The following is a 17,129-nucleotide window of genomic DNA, read 5'->3' on the forward strand; positions in this document are numbered from 1 at the left end:
ATTTTTCAAAAAGACTGAGGAGTGCAGTGGGGGTGTCATCTAAATGAGAGTGAAAATTAGCACGAGTGAGTGAAGGTAAAGATGAAGGGGCAGATTGTGTGGTTGTTGCTTTGTTTGAATGGAACTCATTTGTTTACTGACATAGTAATAACAGAGTTTGGACAAAACTCGTTTATTTACTAACATTCCTTAGCCCTTCTCCCAGTCAGGAGAGAGAAATGTGCGGGGTTACAAGGCTCTGACCCTGGGTGGATGGGAAATGAATGGTGTGGAGAGGATAAAACAGGCAGTGTGAAGAGGTACAAGTGGGGAAAGGGTCTGTAAAAGTATAATCTTTCCCCTATCACATGTTTCAGGCCCATGTTTAAAAAACGGAATGTATGGTGGTCAGGCTGCATAAGATGTGGTAAAAAGGATGGAGACAAGCAGCCCCTGATGAGTGGACTTGAGTCAACCCACAGGACCCAGGTCAAGGGGTGCTGCGCCATGGTGCAGTCTAGGAAGAACCAGAAGTGAGAACCACCCCTACACCTCAAATGCATTCCTACTTTCTCAGAGTCGACTCATGGCGGTGTAGAATGATGCTGACAATGCCATTGGCATGGACACCAGAAGAAGGTGGGACTAGTCTCTGAAAGGTGCACCTGCAGAGCAAAGAGGCTGATGCAGGGAGTTCTTGGTGCACAGAGTGGTGAATGTGTATGTCTGCAATGGAGGTCAAGTTATGTGAATATTGATAAATTGCAAAGCAAGCAAACAAATAAAATACTGGTCCTGTAAAATCAAAATGAAACCCAAATCCCTACTTCCTTGTCCAAGGTCCTGCATGGGGCATTACAGGAGAAATATTTCCAAAGCACATCTCCTTGGGGACAAAATCTGGCCATTGAGTTGCTGATAGACAAGTGGGGGAGATGTCATCAAAACACATGGACAGTCTCTGCCATACAAGCTCTCCCCACCAAGGCTGTGAGAACACAGAGTGGAAGTGGCGGGCAAGTTTCACTGAGTGGGAAGTAGCTGACCCTCCAAGATGGTGAAACAAGGAAAGTTAGAGTGGCTGAAAGCATGCTAGAATGACCTTAAGTGTCCTAGACTGGAAAGAGGAGTTTGGAACAATAAGAAATAATCTTTCACCCCTTGAGGGGTTAAGGTTAAGTGAAGGCAGAAGGCACAGATGCTTTGGGGAGGGTTGTTTCCCTTAGAAATTGAGCGTGTAGGTATAACACTGACCTCTTCCATTTCAAAGGAGTCCAGTGCTTTGCCTGCAAGACGAGACAAGCTCTTGAGCTTGGTAGTTTGAAGAGAGTTCACCTTTTGAGTTCTATCCTTGACTGACCCCTCCAACATACAGGAAGGAGGAGCCCTCTTGGCCAGTGTGGATGAGCGGGGCCATTGCTTGCTCAGAAGAGCTTGGGGAGAATGACAAGGTACCAAATCATCACAGGTTTGGAGAGAGGAGTGCTCTGCTGGAGGAGACAAAGGACTTTGGTCCTGGTCGTTTGTCACAACTGTTAACTCTGCTCCGAACTCTCCTGATTTTGCAGAGGTGATGGAACATTTGCCCCTCATCTTCAATGATTCAGACGCTTCTGGGCTGCAATCTCTCCTAATGCTCTGCTTTGAAGCTCTACTGAAAAGCTCACCCATTCTTCTTCGATGTTCTTTGGCTTCACTCACTGAGGTTCTTTGCACATTTTCCCCTCCATCTTTCTCTTCAGCTTTGTTCTGCAGGATGTTAACATTATTCATCAAGGATGAGAAGGCATTGGTTACATGGTCCAGGATCTCCAGTTGTTGGAAACGTCCTGAGTGATACAAGGAACACACAATTTTTAGACTGTGTCTCTCCCCTGAAACTGCATGAATGTAGTCAAAACTGAAGAGGTTGAAGACACATGTTTTTTTCAAGATGGGAAGGACTGCAAGCTCTTGAAACTCAAGTACATGCCAGTGGTCATCATGGAGGTGGTTCCCTGAGATAAGGAGTTGCCACTGTGTCATGGGAGCAGTGAACACCTTTTATATTTAGTTAAATATGCGTGACTATATACATTCATGTATGCCTTTAGTTTTTATGTGTGAATCCATAAAAATTATAGGTGAGATGAATTTTAATGTAATCTTGCATATTAAACTAAATGTTAAAGAGGTTGCCTAACTTTCATATGAGGTGAACTTGAGTGTACTTCCACAGCTTTAGGTAGTAGATATCCTAACCATCACCTCCATCATTTTCACCTATACTGTCACCTATCAGTGTGCAAAAATCATGGAATCTGAAGTCAGAAGGCCTAGATCCAGACCCTACATCAACCAATCACTGGAAGTATGATGTCAGAGTAAGCAAATTAATAGAAATATGGTCCTTAGGGCCTGTGCCAAGCACATAGTAAATGGTCAGTTTCCTCCTTTGAAGAATGAGGGTAATTATAATCCATTTTATGTATCACTCAATGAAAAGCACAATGCTGTACAAATATCAGCAATTAGAGTTATAAATGTGTAAGACTCAGGACGAGAATATATTGTTCTTAATCATCCAGAAGAAGACAGTCATTGATGTGAAAACCCATTTGCCTTTTCAAATGAACCAGCTCCTCAACTTGTAAGTCTTTCTGCATGGTTCATTTAGGCAACAGGCAAGTATTGACTTCATTAGCATATGGAAGGGACCTCGTGCAGCTAGAGCAATTCGGGGACACATTGCCACTTCAGAAAAAAATGGTGAAGAGTAGTTTTGGTATCTACAGATAATAAAACCAAAATGATGGAAACAAAACAAAACATTTTGCTTTTATTACACAGCCAAAAGGCAGTAATAAAGCATGCAGGGTTGCATGGCTCAGCAGTGGCCAAATGCCCCGTTGGTGAGTAAGGAGGCAGTCTTCTGTTCTTGTTTGCACCATTACAGCAATGCTACTGACTTTCCCATGAGCATATCCTATGTCTATACCCGCTCCCTTCACCTGAAAGGGGAACATATTTACTACTGATCCTTCTACTTTAAAAAATGTGACAGGCTTTTCACAGAAGATTGTGATATTCTTTTAAGACAAAGAGGGACTCTTGGGTTCTGGATATTTTCAGAAACATTCTGATTACATTTCCCCCTAAATTTAGCTTTAGTTAAAACTGAATCTTTTTTTGTGACCCCAGTGGTATGACTGAATCATAATTGTACTTTTACGATTGTCTTACATCTATCCTAAAGCATATTTTTATACTTAAACTAAGATAAAATCTATCCATTTAGCTGGCTAAGTCAATTCAGAAAACAAGTCTTGTGGCATTAGATGAATGGAGGGTTTTTTTTTTTTATTTTTGTTTGTTTATTTTTGCCTGTGGAGAAATTAAACCATGAACCAATTGATTCTCTTCCCTTCAATTTTGAACCTTTTTTATTGACTTTGAATGAGACACATTTTTCCTTTCTGTGTGTAGAACAACTAACTAATTTTATTATTGCTTGTTTTACATTTGACCTTCTCAGTTTTCTTGAATCAAGAGTGTCCTGGTAAGTGTTGAGTGAAAGCATTTACAATGCATTATTAGCATAGTGTTAATCATGGAAATAAGAGTGGGGCACAATCACAGGACTGGGGGCCATTTCCCAGGTCTTCTCTAAGATGAAGACACACATCTCCCGTGTGTCAATTTCATCTACAAAATGTTTACTTCATAGCTCAGGTCAAACACTCCCCAGATAATGATAAGTGTTATTACTGTCTCCAAAGAAAGAATTGATCAAAGAACTCACAACTCCCTGTGGCTTGGAGGAGGAGACAACAAAGAATGATACTAATTTCTTCTAAGAAGTTAAGAAATATGGCATTGAAACACCTTCGGGGATACAAATTCTTTTTAAAAATTGCATTGCTGAGATTTTCAGACCCATTTCTCCTACATGAAAATGGAGGAAACAAAGACTAAAATGAAACATGTAAGATATTTGTTTGAGAAAAACACTTTATCTCACTTGACTTTCATGAATTTATTTAAAGAATGTATTTCAGAAACAGAATTTTGGCATTTTCTCTAGTCCAGAATTCTGCAAACTCTATCCCATGGAGGAGATGTTCTTCAATGCCCCTCCAAGAGGGGTTTTGTACTTATATGAGTCTGAAAATGCTGTCCTGCATCCTCTCTAGGAGACCAAGGGTGCACTTAACATATTAAGCAAATTCTGAAGTAAATAAACCTGCTTAACTGCCAGACATATTTCCCCAAAATTATTTAAGCACATTACACACACTCCAAGAACATCCTAGTAATGTCCTAGAGAAAAGTATTCCATTGACCACCAGTTGGGGAAAAATAGCAGCATGTATGATAATTAAAAGGTTTAGACGTATTTAACCCACAAATCTGGATTAATACTTACCACTTACAGCCCATGGTGGAATAAGAAGTGTTCTAAACCTCATACATGAGGAAATTAAGGTTTTATCTTGTGACTCATGATAAGCTTTCTCAGATCCTGGTATCTCTGCCTCCTGGGTATGAGGTCATGATATACATTAATGCTGTTCCAGTATTGCATTTTCTTTTTTCTGGACAAATAGTAAAACTGCATATTCTCACCCCTTTGGAGTTAATCATGGCCATATGACTGATTTTGGACAAAGAAATCTGACAGTGAAATCAATGGGTAAATTCTGAGCAGAAAGAGTTAAGAGTCAAGTATGATTCTCCATTTGCACCTTTTCTGTCATTGCAACCAGTGACGTTCCAGATGATGGGGCTGAGTCCACAGAGGAGGACACATGGAGCAAGATCTCCCTTCCCCCAAACACTCACATGAACCTGCAGCAGACATGTAGAGCAATTAAGACGTAAACGTCTCTGTTGGAGGCCACTGCAATAGAGGAGTGATTGCTACTACATATATCTTCCAGACAGTCCCTCCTGATGCTGTGACTCATCCGGCCACTCACCCTCACTGCTGAGATTCAGAAGCCACGTAGCCCCACTTACCATACAAGTCAGGGTTCTCAATGTTCATTCGTTGCTTTTGAGCTTCAAGAAAAACCCGGATGTTGATTCCTCTGGCTGCTGAGCTACAACCCAGGAATCTGGCTGGGATCTGTGTGCAGATGTCTGGCTCATCCACACCAAACCCCAGATCCAAGAGAATCTCCACTGGATCTTTTTCCCAAAATTCCAGCCATTCAGGAATGCTGTGGTAAAAATATGAATATTATCCAGTAACAGTTCACTTAACAAAGCCTGTATTTTTTCTTGTCATCATCCCCCCACACCCTCCCATCTTCCAGAAATTGTGTGAAAGAAGAATCTAAATAGACAAATAGATGGCTCATCCAGGAAAGCTTATACATACTTACTTAAAGGACAGTCCATCACCCCCACTCAGGGACTGCTTGTCTGTAATTTAGTGTAAGACCAATGAGTTTACTTATCTGACTTTTCATTTCATAATAGGCAAATGTTAAGTTAGGGCAGGGAGATTGAGGGTCAGAAGCCAGAGGTAATACACTGGTAACCACAAAGAAATGGTAGTTCTTGGCACAATGAAACAGAAGGAAAAGAAAAAAAAAACCTGTAAACAGTACAACTCAAAAAAAGAATGTTTTTAAAGAGAATCAGTCTGGAGGCCTTATCAGCTACACAGGTCTGTAGAGAAATCACTACATGCAGAATCTAAGGACTGATACTTACAAATAATGAGTCTCAGTCCCTGAGTAAGATTAAAATATGTTCTGTAGGGATCCCTGGGTGGCTCAGGGGTTTGGCGCCTGCCTTTGGCCCAGGATGCGATCCTGGAGTCCCGGGATCGAGTCCCGCTTCGGGCTCCCGGCATGGAGCCTGCTTCTCCCTCCTCCTGTGTCTCTGCCTCTCTCTCTCTCTGTCTATCATAAATAAATAAATAAATCTTTAAAAAAAATAAATAAAATATGTTCTGTATTTTGTTTGTTTGTTTGTTTTTGGTTTTTGTTTTTGGACATTGATGAGAAATAAAAGTGCTTTCTTCAAATTGTGTTACTCAGCTTTGGGACTTAAAACAATAAACATTTGTTATCTGGAAATTATATTTATGTATACCAACTACTTCCCAATTCCTGTCCTTCTCCTTGGTGACTGTGCTAGTAACCTTTTAAAACCCACAGACAAGGCAGCCCGGGTGGCTCAGTGGTTTAGTGCCGCCTTCAGCCCAGGGCCTGATCCTGGAGACCCAGGATAAAGTCCCACGTCGGGCTCCCTGCATGGAGCCTGCTTCTCCCTCTGCCTCTCTCTTTCTCTCTGTGTCTCTTATGAATAAATAAATAAAATCTTTTTAAAAACTTTTAAAAAAAAAACCTCATGGACAGTATGGGAAGCAGAACTTTTGGTAAGGTTTTCCTAGGTCTGCTCAGCTCTTTCGCGGCAGGTTTCTGTTTGCCTCTACATGCAACACTAAGGAGCTTATTTGAGATAGTTTGGATGATTTACTTTCATGACTTCATCATTTAAATTGGATTAATTACAATTCATTTATTTAGCCATTCACACATTTAACAACAGCCACCTGTAGTCTCACTGGGCCGACCCACTTACCACACATTACCCAATATCACGTTCACACTTTTTTATGTGACATAGAGATCTGGTGCTTGGCTTCCTGATTTGAACAAGGAAGAAAAGATAAGCCAAAAACTCTTACTTTGGGGCTTAAGTGGCTTAGCTTGGGTATCCTAATCATTGGAAACAAAGAGAGAACAGGGGTATCAATTACTTGATATCTTAAGATAAGAAAGTTTCAAGGGAGAAAACAATTCTTGTAAGAAAGCTAAATTGTGTATGAAAGATTTAATCTGTGGTCATATTGACCTCACTGTACAAATTTTTATCCTGTCCATTTACACAAATATTTATTGAACATCTATCATATTCTAGGCTTTCTGCTAAGCACCCATGGCACAAAAAGGAACAGGAACATAGTTCTCTGCCTTCCAAAGGCTCACAACCTCATATCCAAGAATGTATTTATTGATTTATTTGTCACTAAACATTATTTTTAATATCATTAACTCTTCTTATTTATATTTAATTATGCAAGAAATACATAAAATATATTCATCTTGTTAAAAACATTTTTAAAGGTTCTATTTATTTATTTGAGAGAGAGAGAATATGAGCAGAGGGAGGAGCAGAGGAGGGGGGAAGCAGACTCCCTACTGAGCAGGGAACCCATCTCAGGGCTTGACCCCAGGACCCTAGGATCACGACTGGAGCTGAAGTCAGATGCTCAACTGACTGAGTCATGCAGGCACTCCTAAAAAATATTACACATAAAGCTTTCATTCCTCTTAACCATTACCCCCCACCAATCCTGACTCCCTTCCTACTAAATTTATATGGATCCTTCTGGATATTTTTCTATGTTACATATATGTTTTTTTGGTTCTCACTTGTCCACCCTATAAATAGCAGCATACTCTATGTTTCTTTCTTTTTTCTCCGGAAAAATATGAGTTGAAGTTCATTCTAAATATATATAGTTCTCTGCCTTTTCCTTTTATCACTGTTTAGAATTCCATAAAATGGGTTGGTTGGCCAATAGTTTGGCCATTTCCCCATTGATGGATATTTAGTTCAATTCCACTGACTCTTTTACATTGTTCTTGCAAGTTGGAGTTATGAAATCCTTTATTCATTTTCTCATCCATTCATTCAACAAGTTATTTCCAAAGTGCCTATTTAAAATTTCACAATATCCATTGTTACACAGAATGATTTCTCTGGATGAAGAGTGCCTGGAAATCACATACCTTTGTGGTATACTTGCAGCAGAGTGGCAAGAGTTGAAACTGGTCCCTCTGGACAGGGTGGGAGTTTCTGAAAACGGATGCAGAGATCTACAGTCGGGGGAAAATACCAATGATGAGATGTGTTGACTCAGTCCCCTGGGAAATCATTGTGAATCTTCCCCTTCCTGAGCAAATATTTGCATTACCTCCTCCTTTCTAATAATCCCATAATGGCCACACCTTTGAAGAAGAGGGAACATGCAATGAAGAAGGTGCTCCTCTTTTCAAGAGCATTGTGTTACAGAAGGTGTGAGAATTTAAGTGTTAGGTGCCCGCTAGTGCTCATTATAAAGGTGACAGTATGTCTCACTTTTGACAGATGGCAAATCATTGGGGAACCTTTCAAGAACACAGCTCTGGTAGGCACCAACTTTCCGAAGAAGTTAAAACTATGTGATGAAAGAGGTACAGTGAGCAGTCACTGGAATAACTGTATTAATTCCCATAATGGTGATGGATTCCACATCACATGGTTAACAAACTCTAAATGCTTTCTCCAGGGCTCCTGTAGCCATCCATATACAATAGTAACCAACTCCTCTACTACACACCAAAAAAAACGGTGCCACACTATCCAAATAGGCCTGCATTGCAAGGCACTGGAAAGCACTTCTAAACAGAATGAAACCTGGTTGTAATATAGTTCAGCTTTATATAGCTTGGATGTCCCACAGATACAGCTAGCCTCATCAGTTATAACAGCCAGGTGGCACAAAATTGGAATTAATCAAAGAATACAGTGTAGATATCAAGTGTCCCTAAGAGACCAAGTTATCTTGAATTTGCCTTAGTCCTTGTTCACATTTAGTCAGAATAGCTGGTCCTTGCCTCTTTGTTCAATTGTTTTTCTGCATTAAGGCAGAGAAAGTTGTGTTGCTGAATAATAAAGACTCTGGTTTTAACAGATGGTTGAGTTTGCTGGGAGCCCTGGAGAGACACAGAAGATATCTTTTTATTTATTGCCTCCCCTCAGTTTGTATTAAGCCTGCCATATTTCTGTTTCATTCCGGGTTTGAGGATCACACCTTACTTTGTAATGTTCAGTAGAGCCACCCAGAAACTGCCCTGGCCTTGGACCCGGAGAATCCATGTATTGTCAGAGTTCTAATCAAGCCATGAGAGCAGGGGTGAGTCACTGACCTTGGCTTTCACTTTTCTCTTCAACAAAATGAGAAAGTTGCCTGAGAGATTTCTGGGGTCCTTTTACAGCTCCCTGATTCTGTGAGGAGCAAAAATAGCTAATCTGCTAAGAGGGAAAAACCATGACAAAGTAGTTTTTTACTTGTGAATGGTAGGAGTCAGAGTGTTACAGTATTGAATATTTGGTTTTCAACTAGTTGAGATTATCTCAAAAGTGCAAGGGTGGCTGAGGCATGGAAGCAGAATTCCCAACCTTAGAAAGCTCAATCTATGCCAATGGTTTTGAAACCAGAGTGTCTCTCAGAATCATCTGAAAGGCTTGCAGAAACACAGATTTCCTGACTCAGAATGTTTGGATTAAAATTCACAATGCTATTAAGTTCTGAGGTGATGCCGCTGCCACTGTTGGACACTATTTTGAGACCTAGTATATCCTCATATTAAGAGACTCTCACTGCATTCAACCTGTAACATTGGAAATCTTATATACAGTTGACCCTCAAACAACAAGGAGGCTAGGACCCCTGACATAGTCAAAATCTACACATAAGTTTTGACTCCCCTAATTCTTAACTACTAATAACCCAACCTACTGTTGGCAGAAAGCCTTATTGATAATAGTCAACTAGCATATATTTTGTATGTTATATATAATATGTTGTGTTCTTACAATAAAGTAAGCTAGAGAAAAGAAAATGTCATCAAGAAAACCAAAAGAGAAAACATATTTATAGTACTGTATTGTACTTAAAAGAAAAAAAAAATCTGAATAATGAAATAAGTAAGTTGGGGAAGGACAGATACCATGTGATTTCACTCATGTGTGGAATTTAAGAAACAAAACAAAAGAACAAAGAAAAAAAGAGATAAACATAAACCTCAGACTCTTAAATACAGAGAACAAACTGGTGGTTGCCAAAGGGGAAGTGGGTGGGGGGATGGGTGAAATAGAATTAAAAGTACACTTGTCTTTTTCCTTTTTTTTAAGATTTTATTTATTTATTCATGAGAGACAGAGAGAGAGAGAGAGAGAGAGAGGCAGAGACACTGGCAGAGGGAGAGCAGGCTCTATGCAGGGAGCTCAATGCGGGACTCGATCCGGGGTCCCTAGGATCACACCCTGCGCTGAAGGTGGCGCTAAACCACTGGGCCACCGAGGCTGCCCTACAAGTACACTTATCTTGATGAACACTGAGAAATGTATAGAATTGTTCAATCGTTATATTGTACACCTGAAACCAACACTGTATGGTAATTACTCTTGAATTTAAAAAACACTGGCATTTAGGTGGACCTGCACAGTTCAAAGCCATGTTGTTCAAAGGTCAACTGTATTATTGCCCAGCAAATAGCATGGCGGTGGATAATATTGACAATATGAGAATATGCATGCAACTATTTTACGGACAGGGCCTCTGAACAGTTATATTATAGCCAAATGCCTTTTATGCATATGTTTTCATTAAATTCCTCCCCCCTCCCCCATGCCAGCTTGTGTGGATTTAATTGTTCCTCCTTTATGACAGTGAAAGAACCTCTATTTCTCTCAAGGCTAGTGAAAGCATTCTAGGTGATGTGGCTAAACCAGCGACAAGAGCGTAAGATCCATGGCATTATTAAGAAGTGTCCTCATTTCCATTTCATTTATGAAAGATGTGGCTGTGAAAGACTGGAGTGGAGCGACGGGGGCCCTGCCACCTACCTCAGGTAGTCCTTCACAGTTATGTGTACCATTCCTTGTTCATGCAAAGAAACTGCAACAAAGAAAAGAAGAGATGAGCTTGATTTCCTTTTTAGCACATAGAAGATTTTCTGTTCCTCAAGTGTAGGAAGATGGGATTGATTTCCATATCCTAGATTGTATCAACACGAGGTACAAGGCATCTCTGTAGTGGAACAATACGGAATGTAATTAATGGCTAAATTGTGTGACAACCACTTGAAGAAATGTACTTGCTCAGTCAAGAGGGAAGTCAGTGGTAAATGAAGTAGACAGCAAAGGTTTCGTGGAGAAACTGGTACTTGGCTTGGATTTTTAAAATGGGTAGGGTTTGATGGAGAGAAAAGAGGTGTGGCCATGCATGAAGAGTGTCCATAGCAAGTGCAAAGCACAGTGATAGGGCTAGTCCGATGAGATCGTAGGGCATTTGGAATACTCACTCGTGGTCCACAAGGTTGAGGAGCATGGGTGAGGACAGGCAAAAGAATACATGAAGGATCCAGCATTTGTTGAGCATCTGCCATGCATTTGTATCTCCTAATCCTCTCAACAGTCTTAAATTTAGGACCTATCCTGATTTTTCAGATAGGGAGTCAAATAAAAAGCCCATGATCACACAGTCAAAAGTAGGGGATCCAGGAATTTATCATTACCTTGATTATTGATTACAGCAATAACAGTTATTATTTACTTAGCACTAACTTTGTAGGAGACAACATGCTAAGCATGTTGCAGGTACCACCCCTTTTATTTCATACAGCAAATCTATTGAAATGGGTATTACAAATCCCCCCTTAAGAGACAGAACATGAGAAACTCCTAACTCTGGGAAACGAACTAGGGGTGGTAGAAAGGGAGGAGGGCAGGGGGTGGGGGTGACTGGGTGACGGGCACTGAGGGGAGCACTTGATGGGATGAGCACTGGGTGTTATTCTATATGTCGGCAAATTGAACACCAATAAAAAATTTATAAAAATAAATAAATTAATTAATTTAAAAAAATCCCCCCTTAACAGAGAGGCAACTGAGGCTCAGAGAGATTGAATGTATTTCCCATAGCCAGCAGGATACCACAGCTTATTTTTATCTGTGGCTGTTGTTTCTTCTCAAAACACTACACTCTCAACAGAAATGTCCTGTCGCTTATTTGAAAACCAGAAAGAGGAGTTTGTATGTATGTGTCGGGACACGGTTTCTGAGCAAACAAATAAATGTGAGAGAGATGACGCTGAAGGTCCATTTGCCTGGTTAGTGGTGCTGAAGACAGAAGAGGAGAGCTAAGTCCTGGGAGGCTCCTGAATGAGCCGTGGCAGCCTTCAGGATCTGCGTCATGATGTAACGCTGTGGCAGACGTCTGCAGAGGGAGACATTCAGAACATGGGCCAGTTCCTCCGAAAGTTCACCAGCCTTCTCATTTCCTCTCACGGTGGCTTTCCTGGGTGCAAATGTGCGACATGTATAAAACTGGAAATGTTGCCACCCAGCACTCCCATGAGAAAGTCAAGTCTTTCACCCTGAGAAATATATGCAGGTGGGGAGAAATTTTGGAAAAACAAACCTAAGTGATTGGAACATATGAAAAAAAAAAAAAGGTTGAAAATAATAAAGGGCTCTTCAGTCTGGAGCCGGGGTTCTCGTCTGGGTAGGAGACAAGGAACAGATCTCTAGGTATCTGTGAACTTGCCTCTGAGTGCCAAATCTTAGAGGTGGAGATAGGAACACCTGTAGTTTTCAGCTGTTTTTTTCAAAGGCTCGGTGACCCTGCTGAACACTGGTCTAGAAAGATAAAGACTTGAGGCATATCACTGAGGTGTGAGCAGACGGTGAGTTCTTAACTAAGCCCAGAATACACAGCTACAATTTTAAAAGGTAGCGAGAGCATGGTTGTGATGCCTAGACGTCTAGCCTAGAAAACAAATGGAACCCTGTCACACAAGTCATATGGAGTGAAAAATATAAATCTATGATGTGCCTTTCCAGCATTTGGACCAAGCCATTGAGAGTCTCACAAGACATTACAAAACTATTATTCCTTGCCTGTTGGAGGAATTTTTTTTTCCAGTCTAGTTCGGTTGTTGTTATTTTTTTTTTCCACTTTGCTCATTTGCAAGATAAACTTCCTGGGCTTGTCAGGGTTAGGCTCTCGTTCCCTCTGTCGGTTTTCAATAATGAACCTGAACCGAGAGGCACAAGCTGGTGGCCCAGTTCTCGCCAGCACTGGGATTCCTAGAATCTCCTTAAAACTCCGAAGATGCAGCAGCATCGGCCCAGATCTCTTCAGGGAGCAATCTTTTGGAGCCAACGTGTGCAGCCATTCTCCGCAGTCTCTATCCTGTTTGCTTGGTTCATTAGCAGTCACCTGCCTGGCTGCTGGGAGCATCTGAGTCCGCCCCCTCTGACCACCACCAGAATTTGACACGTAGGGAATGTCATAATGGGACCACCAGTCTGCTCCCATGACCTTGCATTTCCTCGAGAGGGCATGCTCGAGGCTGCCCCAGGCGGAAGGTGGGATGCCTGTATCCACCCACAGAGCCCTGTGTGCCAGGGTCTCCTTACGTCCTTCTTCCTTCTCTAGTTGCTTGGTCTTGATATCTTCCCCAATTTTTCTTTCCTTCTAAGATCCCCTTCTAAGGTTTTTTAACACCAGATTTTACTCTTTCAAAGCCATGGTGGATTGAGGAAGAAAAGAAAAATAAGGTCCTACTATCCCTAAGTCTCATAAAGGTTGATTTGGAAGCGAATTAAAGCAAGAAAAAAAAGTTCTCTGCTCCACTCAATACATCCCATTGCATGGGTTAAAATGCCAGTTCTGATTCCCTTTTAGATACTGGAGTCTCCAGCCACCCTCCCTACTGTTGGGTGGACTTTTGCCATCTGAAGCAGCAGACACCGCACTTAACCCTGCAAAATGGATTACTGGAGAAGATGTAGTGAGATATGCAGAAGGCACTAATTAGCACCTTTATTGGCTTAGAAAGCATTTTTTATTTTGGTTTTCCTAAGCATTTCTGACTGATTCATGGAAGACATTTGGTTCTTTGGAATATCGTCCAATAGACTAATCAAATTACATGTTCACAGGGCTCTAAAATAATAGCATTCTGCAGCTTTCTGTAGATTTAACTCCTGCACGGCCGAGACACTGAGCAGAGGCAGTCGACAGGGCTTGTCTCCGTTTGTAAATGATCACAGTCCATATTTTTACAAAAGAAAAGATTCCTTTTTCTCTCTGACACTCATGCTCAAAACCTTAAAGCCAATTGTAATGCTTTGTTCTTCTTCGCTCGAATATCTGCTTATTTTCTGGATGCAGCTGACAGGATCCTCTCCATTCCAGTGCCGACACGCAGCCCAAGCCCTTGTGACCTCCAGCCCGCCTGTGATCGCAACAGTGTCTTCCCAAGGTGTGCACCTTCTTCCTATTTCCAGGATAAACATTGGAATCTGTCATTTCTCCTCTCAGAAACCATTCATAACTCACTCTAATAGAGATGGCAAGTGTGTAACACGCTTGGTTCAATTCCCCAGCGCTGCGCCTATGGCAACTATCACTAATTATTCATGGCCTTCTGTTCAGGTGAACAAAGATGTGGTCTCAAAATCCTCCTCAACACAGACCCCAGTTTCAGTGATTTCTCCTTTGACCGGAACCTGAGATGATCTCAATACATCAAGTGTGATTTCCTCTTTCTGGATTTTAAGGCATTTATAAGCTGACAAACCCCTATTTATCAGAAAAATTTCCAGTTTTGTTCCCCAGAATGAAACCATTTCTTTAGTCTGACCGCCTTCTATATGCTTTCCTGCACACATTTGGTTTTCTTTTCATTCTGTGCCTTTGTTCAAGTTCCTTGAACCCAGTGACACTGTCTTCCTTTGCCTCTTTGTTTTTATCAAAACCACATCGCTCTTTGACTAGCCCAAGTCACTCTTCTTTGAAGATTTCCCAATCTGACTTACATCAGCTTCATTTTGGACCAATTTTACTGAGATCTTTTGTTGACTAGCTTTGGGGAAATCAGATGTGTTAGAGATAATTCCTACCTCAGTGAGATTCACAATTTTGTTAGTGAAGCCGCTCATATCCCTAATAATTTGAGGCATCACAGACCAGGTGCCATATGGGTAGAACCCATACTGCATGTGACTGGTGTTCAGAAGAAAAACTGAGTCTCTTAGCGCAGATGTCAGGAAGGGCTTATAGAGAATATGGGACCTGGGTCAGGGCTCAAAAGAAGGAGAAGAGGAGAATAGAACAGGAAAGACTCTAAGACAGGAGGCATTAGATGAAGAAAGATAAAGAATTAGGATGGCAATGAAAGGGGACAAGACAAGAGGGTCTTGTGAAAAATTAGCACAGATTGCATTCACATTTCAACGGTCCTGGGGAGCCAGAATGACATATGTAAGAGCAGAGCCTTATATTCTACATCTTTGTATTCTCCACCGGCACAATCCATCCTTCCTTCCTTCCTTCCTTCCTTCCTTCCTTCCTTCCTTCCTTCCTTCCTTCCTTCCTTCTCTCTCTCTCTTCGAGAGAGTGTGAGGACATAGGGAGAGAGAATCCCAAACAGGCTGCACATTCAGCACAGAGCCCAACACTGGGCTTGATCTCACGACCCTGAGATCATGACCTTAGCTGAAATCAAGGTTGGATGCTCAACCGACTGAGCCACTCAGGTGCCCCTCCACTAACACAGTTCTTTGCTCTGAATGCTTTTGTTTGCTAAGCATTAAGGGAGCATCTATTATGTTTAATTGGATTTACATTGACCTCATCTTATAGACCACAGATTTTAGAATTTGATTTTTTTTTAAGTTCTTATTTAACAAATTCCTTTTGGAAAGATGTTAAGTTTATTCTTCAAGGATCCTTCTGGGGATTGGAGAAGAAATATCTAAATATTAAAAGGGAAAATGAATTAACCACCCATCAAGTAATCAATGGCTCCAAGGCTCCAAGCAGATCTTTGACAAAAACTATATATATATATATATATATATATATATATATATATATTTTTTTTTTTTTTTTTTTTTTTTTTTTTTTTTTTTGCTGTGGACATTGGACATTCCCTCAAAGTTATGCTTGGCTGTGTTATTAAACAAGTGCACATTTCATAAAGTTCCCCAGTGACACATGCATTTGTGTAGGTGACTGTTCCTGCAAGGTAACTCCAATGCACTCTCAGGGCAATGATGCCAAAGTCTAATTTGTTCCTCAGTGGTGGGAGTGGGCTTGCTGAAAACCAGCTCCTCACCTCAGGCTTTCATCTACACAGTTTTATTATGGAATCTGGGATTAAGAAGAGTCAGCAGCCTGAAAAGACACACTTTCACATCCATCACCATGTACCCTTTAGCAGCCCAACTGACCTCAAAGAGGTTCTAACTGTCCTATTGTGTTTATGGCAATAGGAAATTCCACTGATCCTCACTGAGCACAAACCAAGCATCAAACTTGTGTTTGCTCACGCTGTTGGTGACAACCACAAGGAGTTGATCTGTACCAGTGATAGTTCTCAGAAAGGAGAAAGACAAATTGAAGGATGCCCATAAGGGTCTTCCCTGTAAGTCATCCATGTGCTCTGAGTTATCCATGTGCACAGACAATGTTCTGGAGATACTTAAGAAGACTGCCAGACCACTCAGCTAAGATGTCCTAATGTTTTGGGCAGATGGTGAGAGACTATCCTTTGTGAAATACCTGAGTAAGACCTGGGATGCAAGCAGCCAGCCAATCGAGTGGCTTTCCAGAGGAATTATTTGATGCATCTTTTTTTTATTTTAACATCTAGCCGTGGTCATTTAACCTTTCCATTGACATTATTCAATTGACATAAGAAATTAGTTCTACTGTAAAAAATTTAAATTCTGGAGGACTATGTTGTGGTTCTGAAGGCTGGTGCACAAGAGCCAGAAGACCTGGAGAGAGAAGTAAATGCCAGTGAACTCAGCCACGATGCTCACATTTTGACTCTTCTTGCAGGGAGATTGATGTAGGGCTTGCTTTCCCCCTGGGTGCTTCCATGCATAACACATATAGTAAATTATACTAGGCTTCTGGAGAGGCAACGTGGCTACCAAGTCAGACAGATCAAAATTCAAATCTTGACCCCCTTACCTACTTTAGGCAAGTTACTTAACCTTTCTGAGTCTCATTCTCCTCCTTGCAAAAGTTCTTAATGATAATATTTACCTTAGAAAATGGTTAGGGTAAATAAGATAGCATATGTAATGTACCTAGACTGTGTGCCCTTAATATATAATATAATCATTTGGGCAGCCCAGGTGGCTCAGCGGTTTAGTGCCGCCTTCAGCTCAGGGCCTGATCCTGGAGACCTGGGATCGAGTCCCACATCGAGCTCCCTGCATGGAGCCTGCTTCTCTCTCTGCCTGTCTCTGTCTCTGTCTCTGTCTCTGTCTCTCTCTTTGTCTCTCATGAATAAATAAATAAA

The 17,129-nt window shown here is 41.2% G+C and overlaps 1 protein-coding gene across 6 annotated transcripts in view; it reads right to left on the bottom strand.

Annotated features, from left to right (window-relative positions):
* Nucleotides 1-17,129, bottom strand: part of ITPRID1 (ITPR interacting domain containing 1) — a 134,172-nt gene that overhangs the window by 51,101 nt on the left and 65,942 nt on the right. For all 6 annotated transcript variants that reach the window (XM_072783580.1, XM_072783581.1, XM_072783579.1 and 3 more), the window contains 4 exons: nt 10,651-10,702; nt 7,770-7,856; nt 4,978-5,180; nt 1,234-1,808 (listed from right to left, as the gene is read on the bottom strand). In XM_072783580.1, the coding sequence (XP_072639681.1) occupies nt 1,234-1,808; nt 4,978-5,180; nt 7,770-7,856; nt 10,651-10,702 (917 nt within the window). The remainder of the gene's footprint in view (nt 1-1,233; nt 1,809-4,977; nt 5,181-7,769; nt 7,857-10,650; nt 10,703-17,129) is intronic.

This window comes from Canis lupus, chromosome 18 (assembly GCF_048164855.1).
Source record: "Canis lupus baileyi chromosome 18, mCanLup2.hap1, whole genome shotgun sequence".
Lineage (NCBI taxonomy): Eukaryota > Metazoa > Chordata > Mammalia > Carnivora > Canidae > Canis > Canis lupus.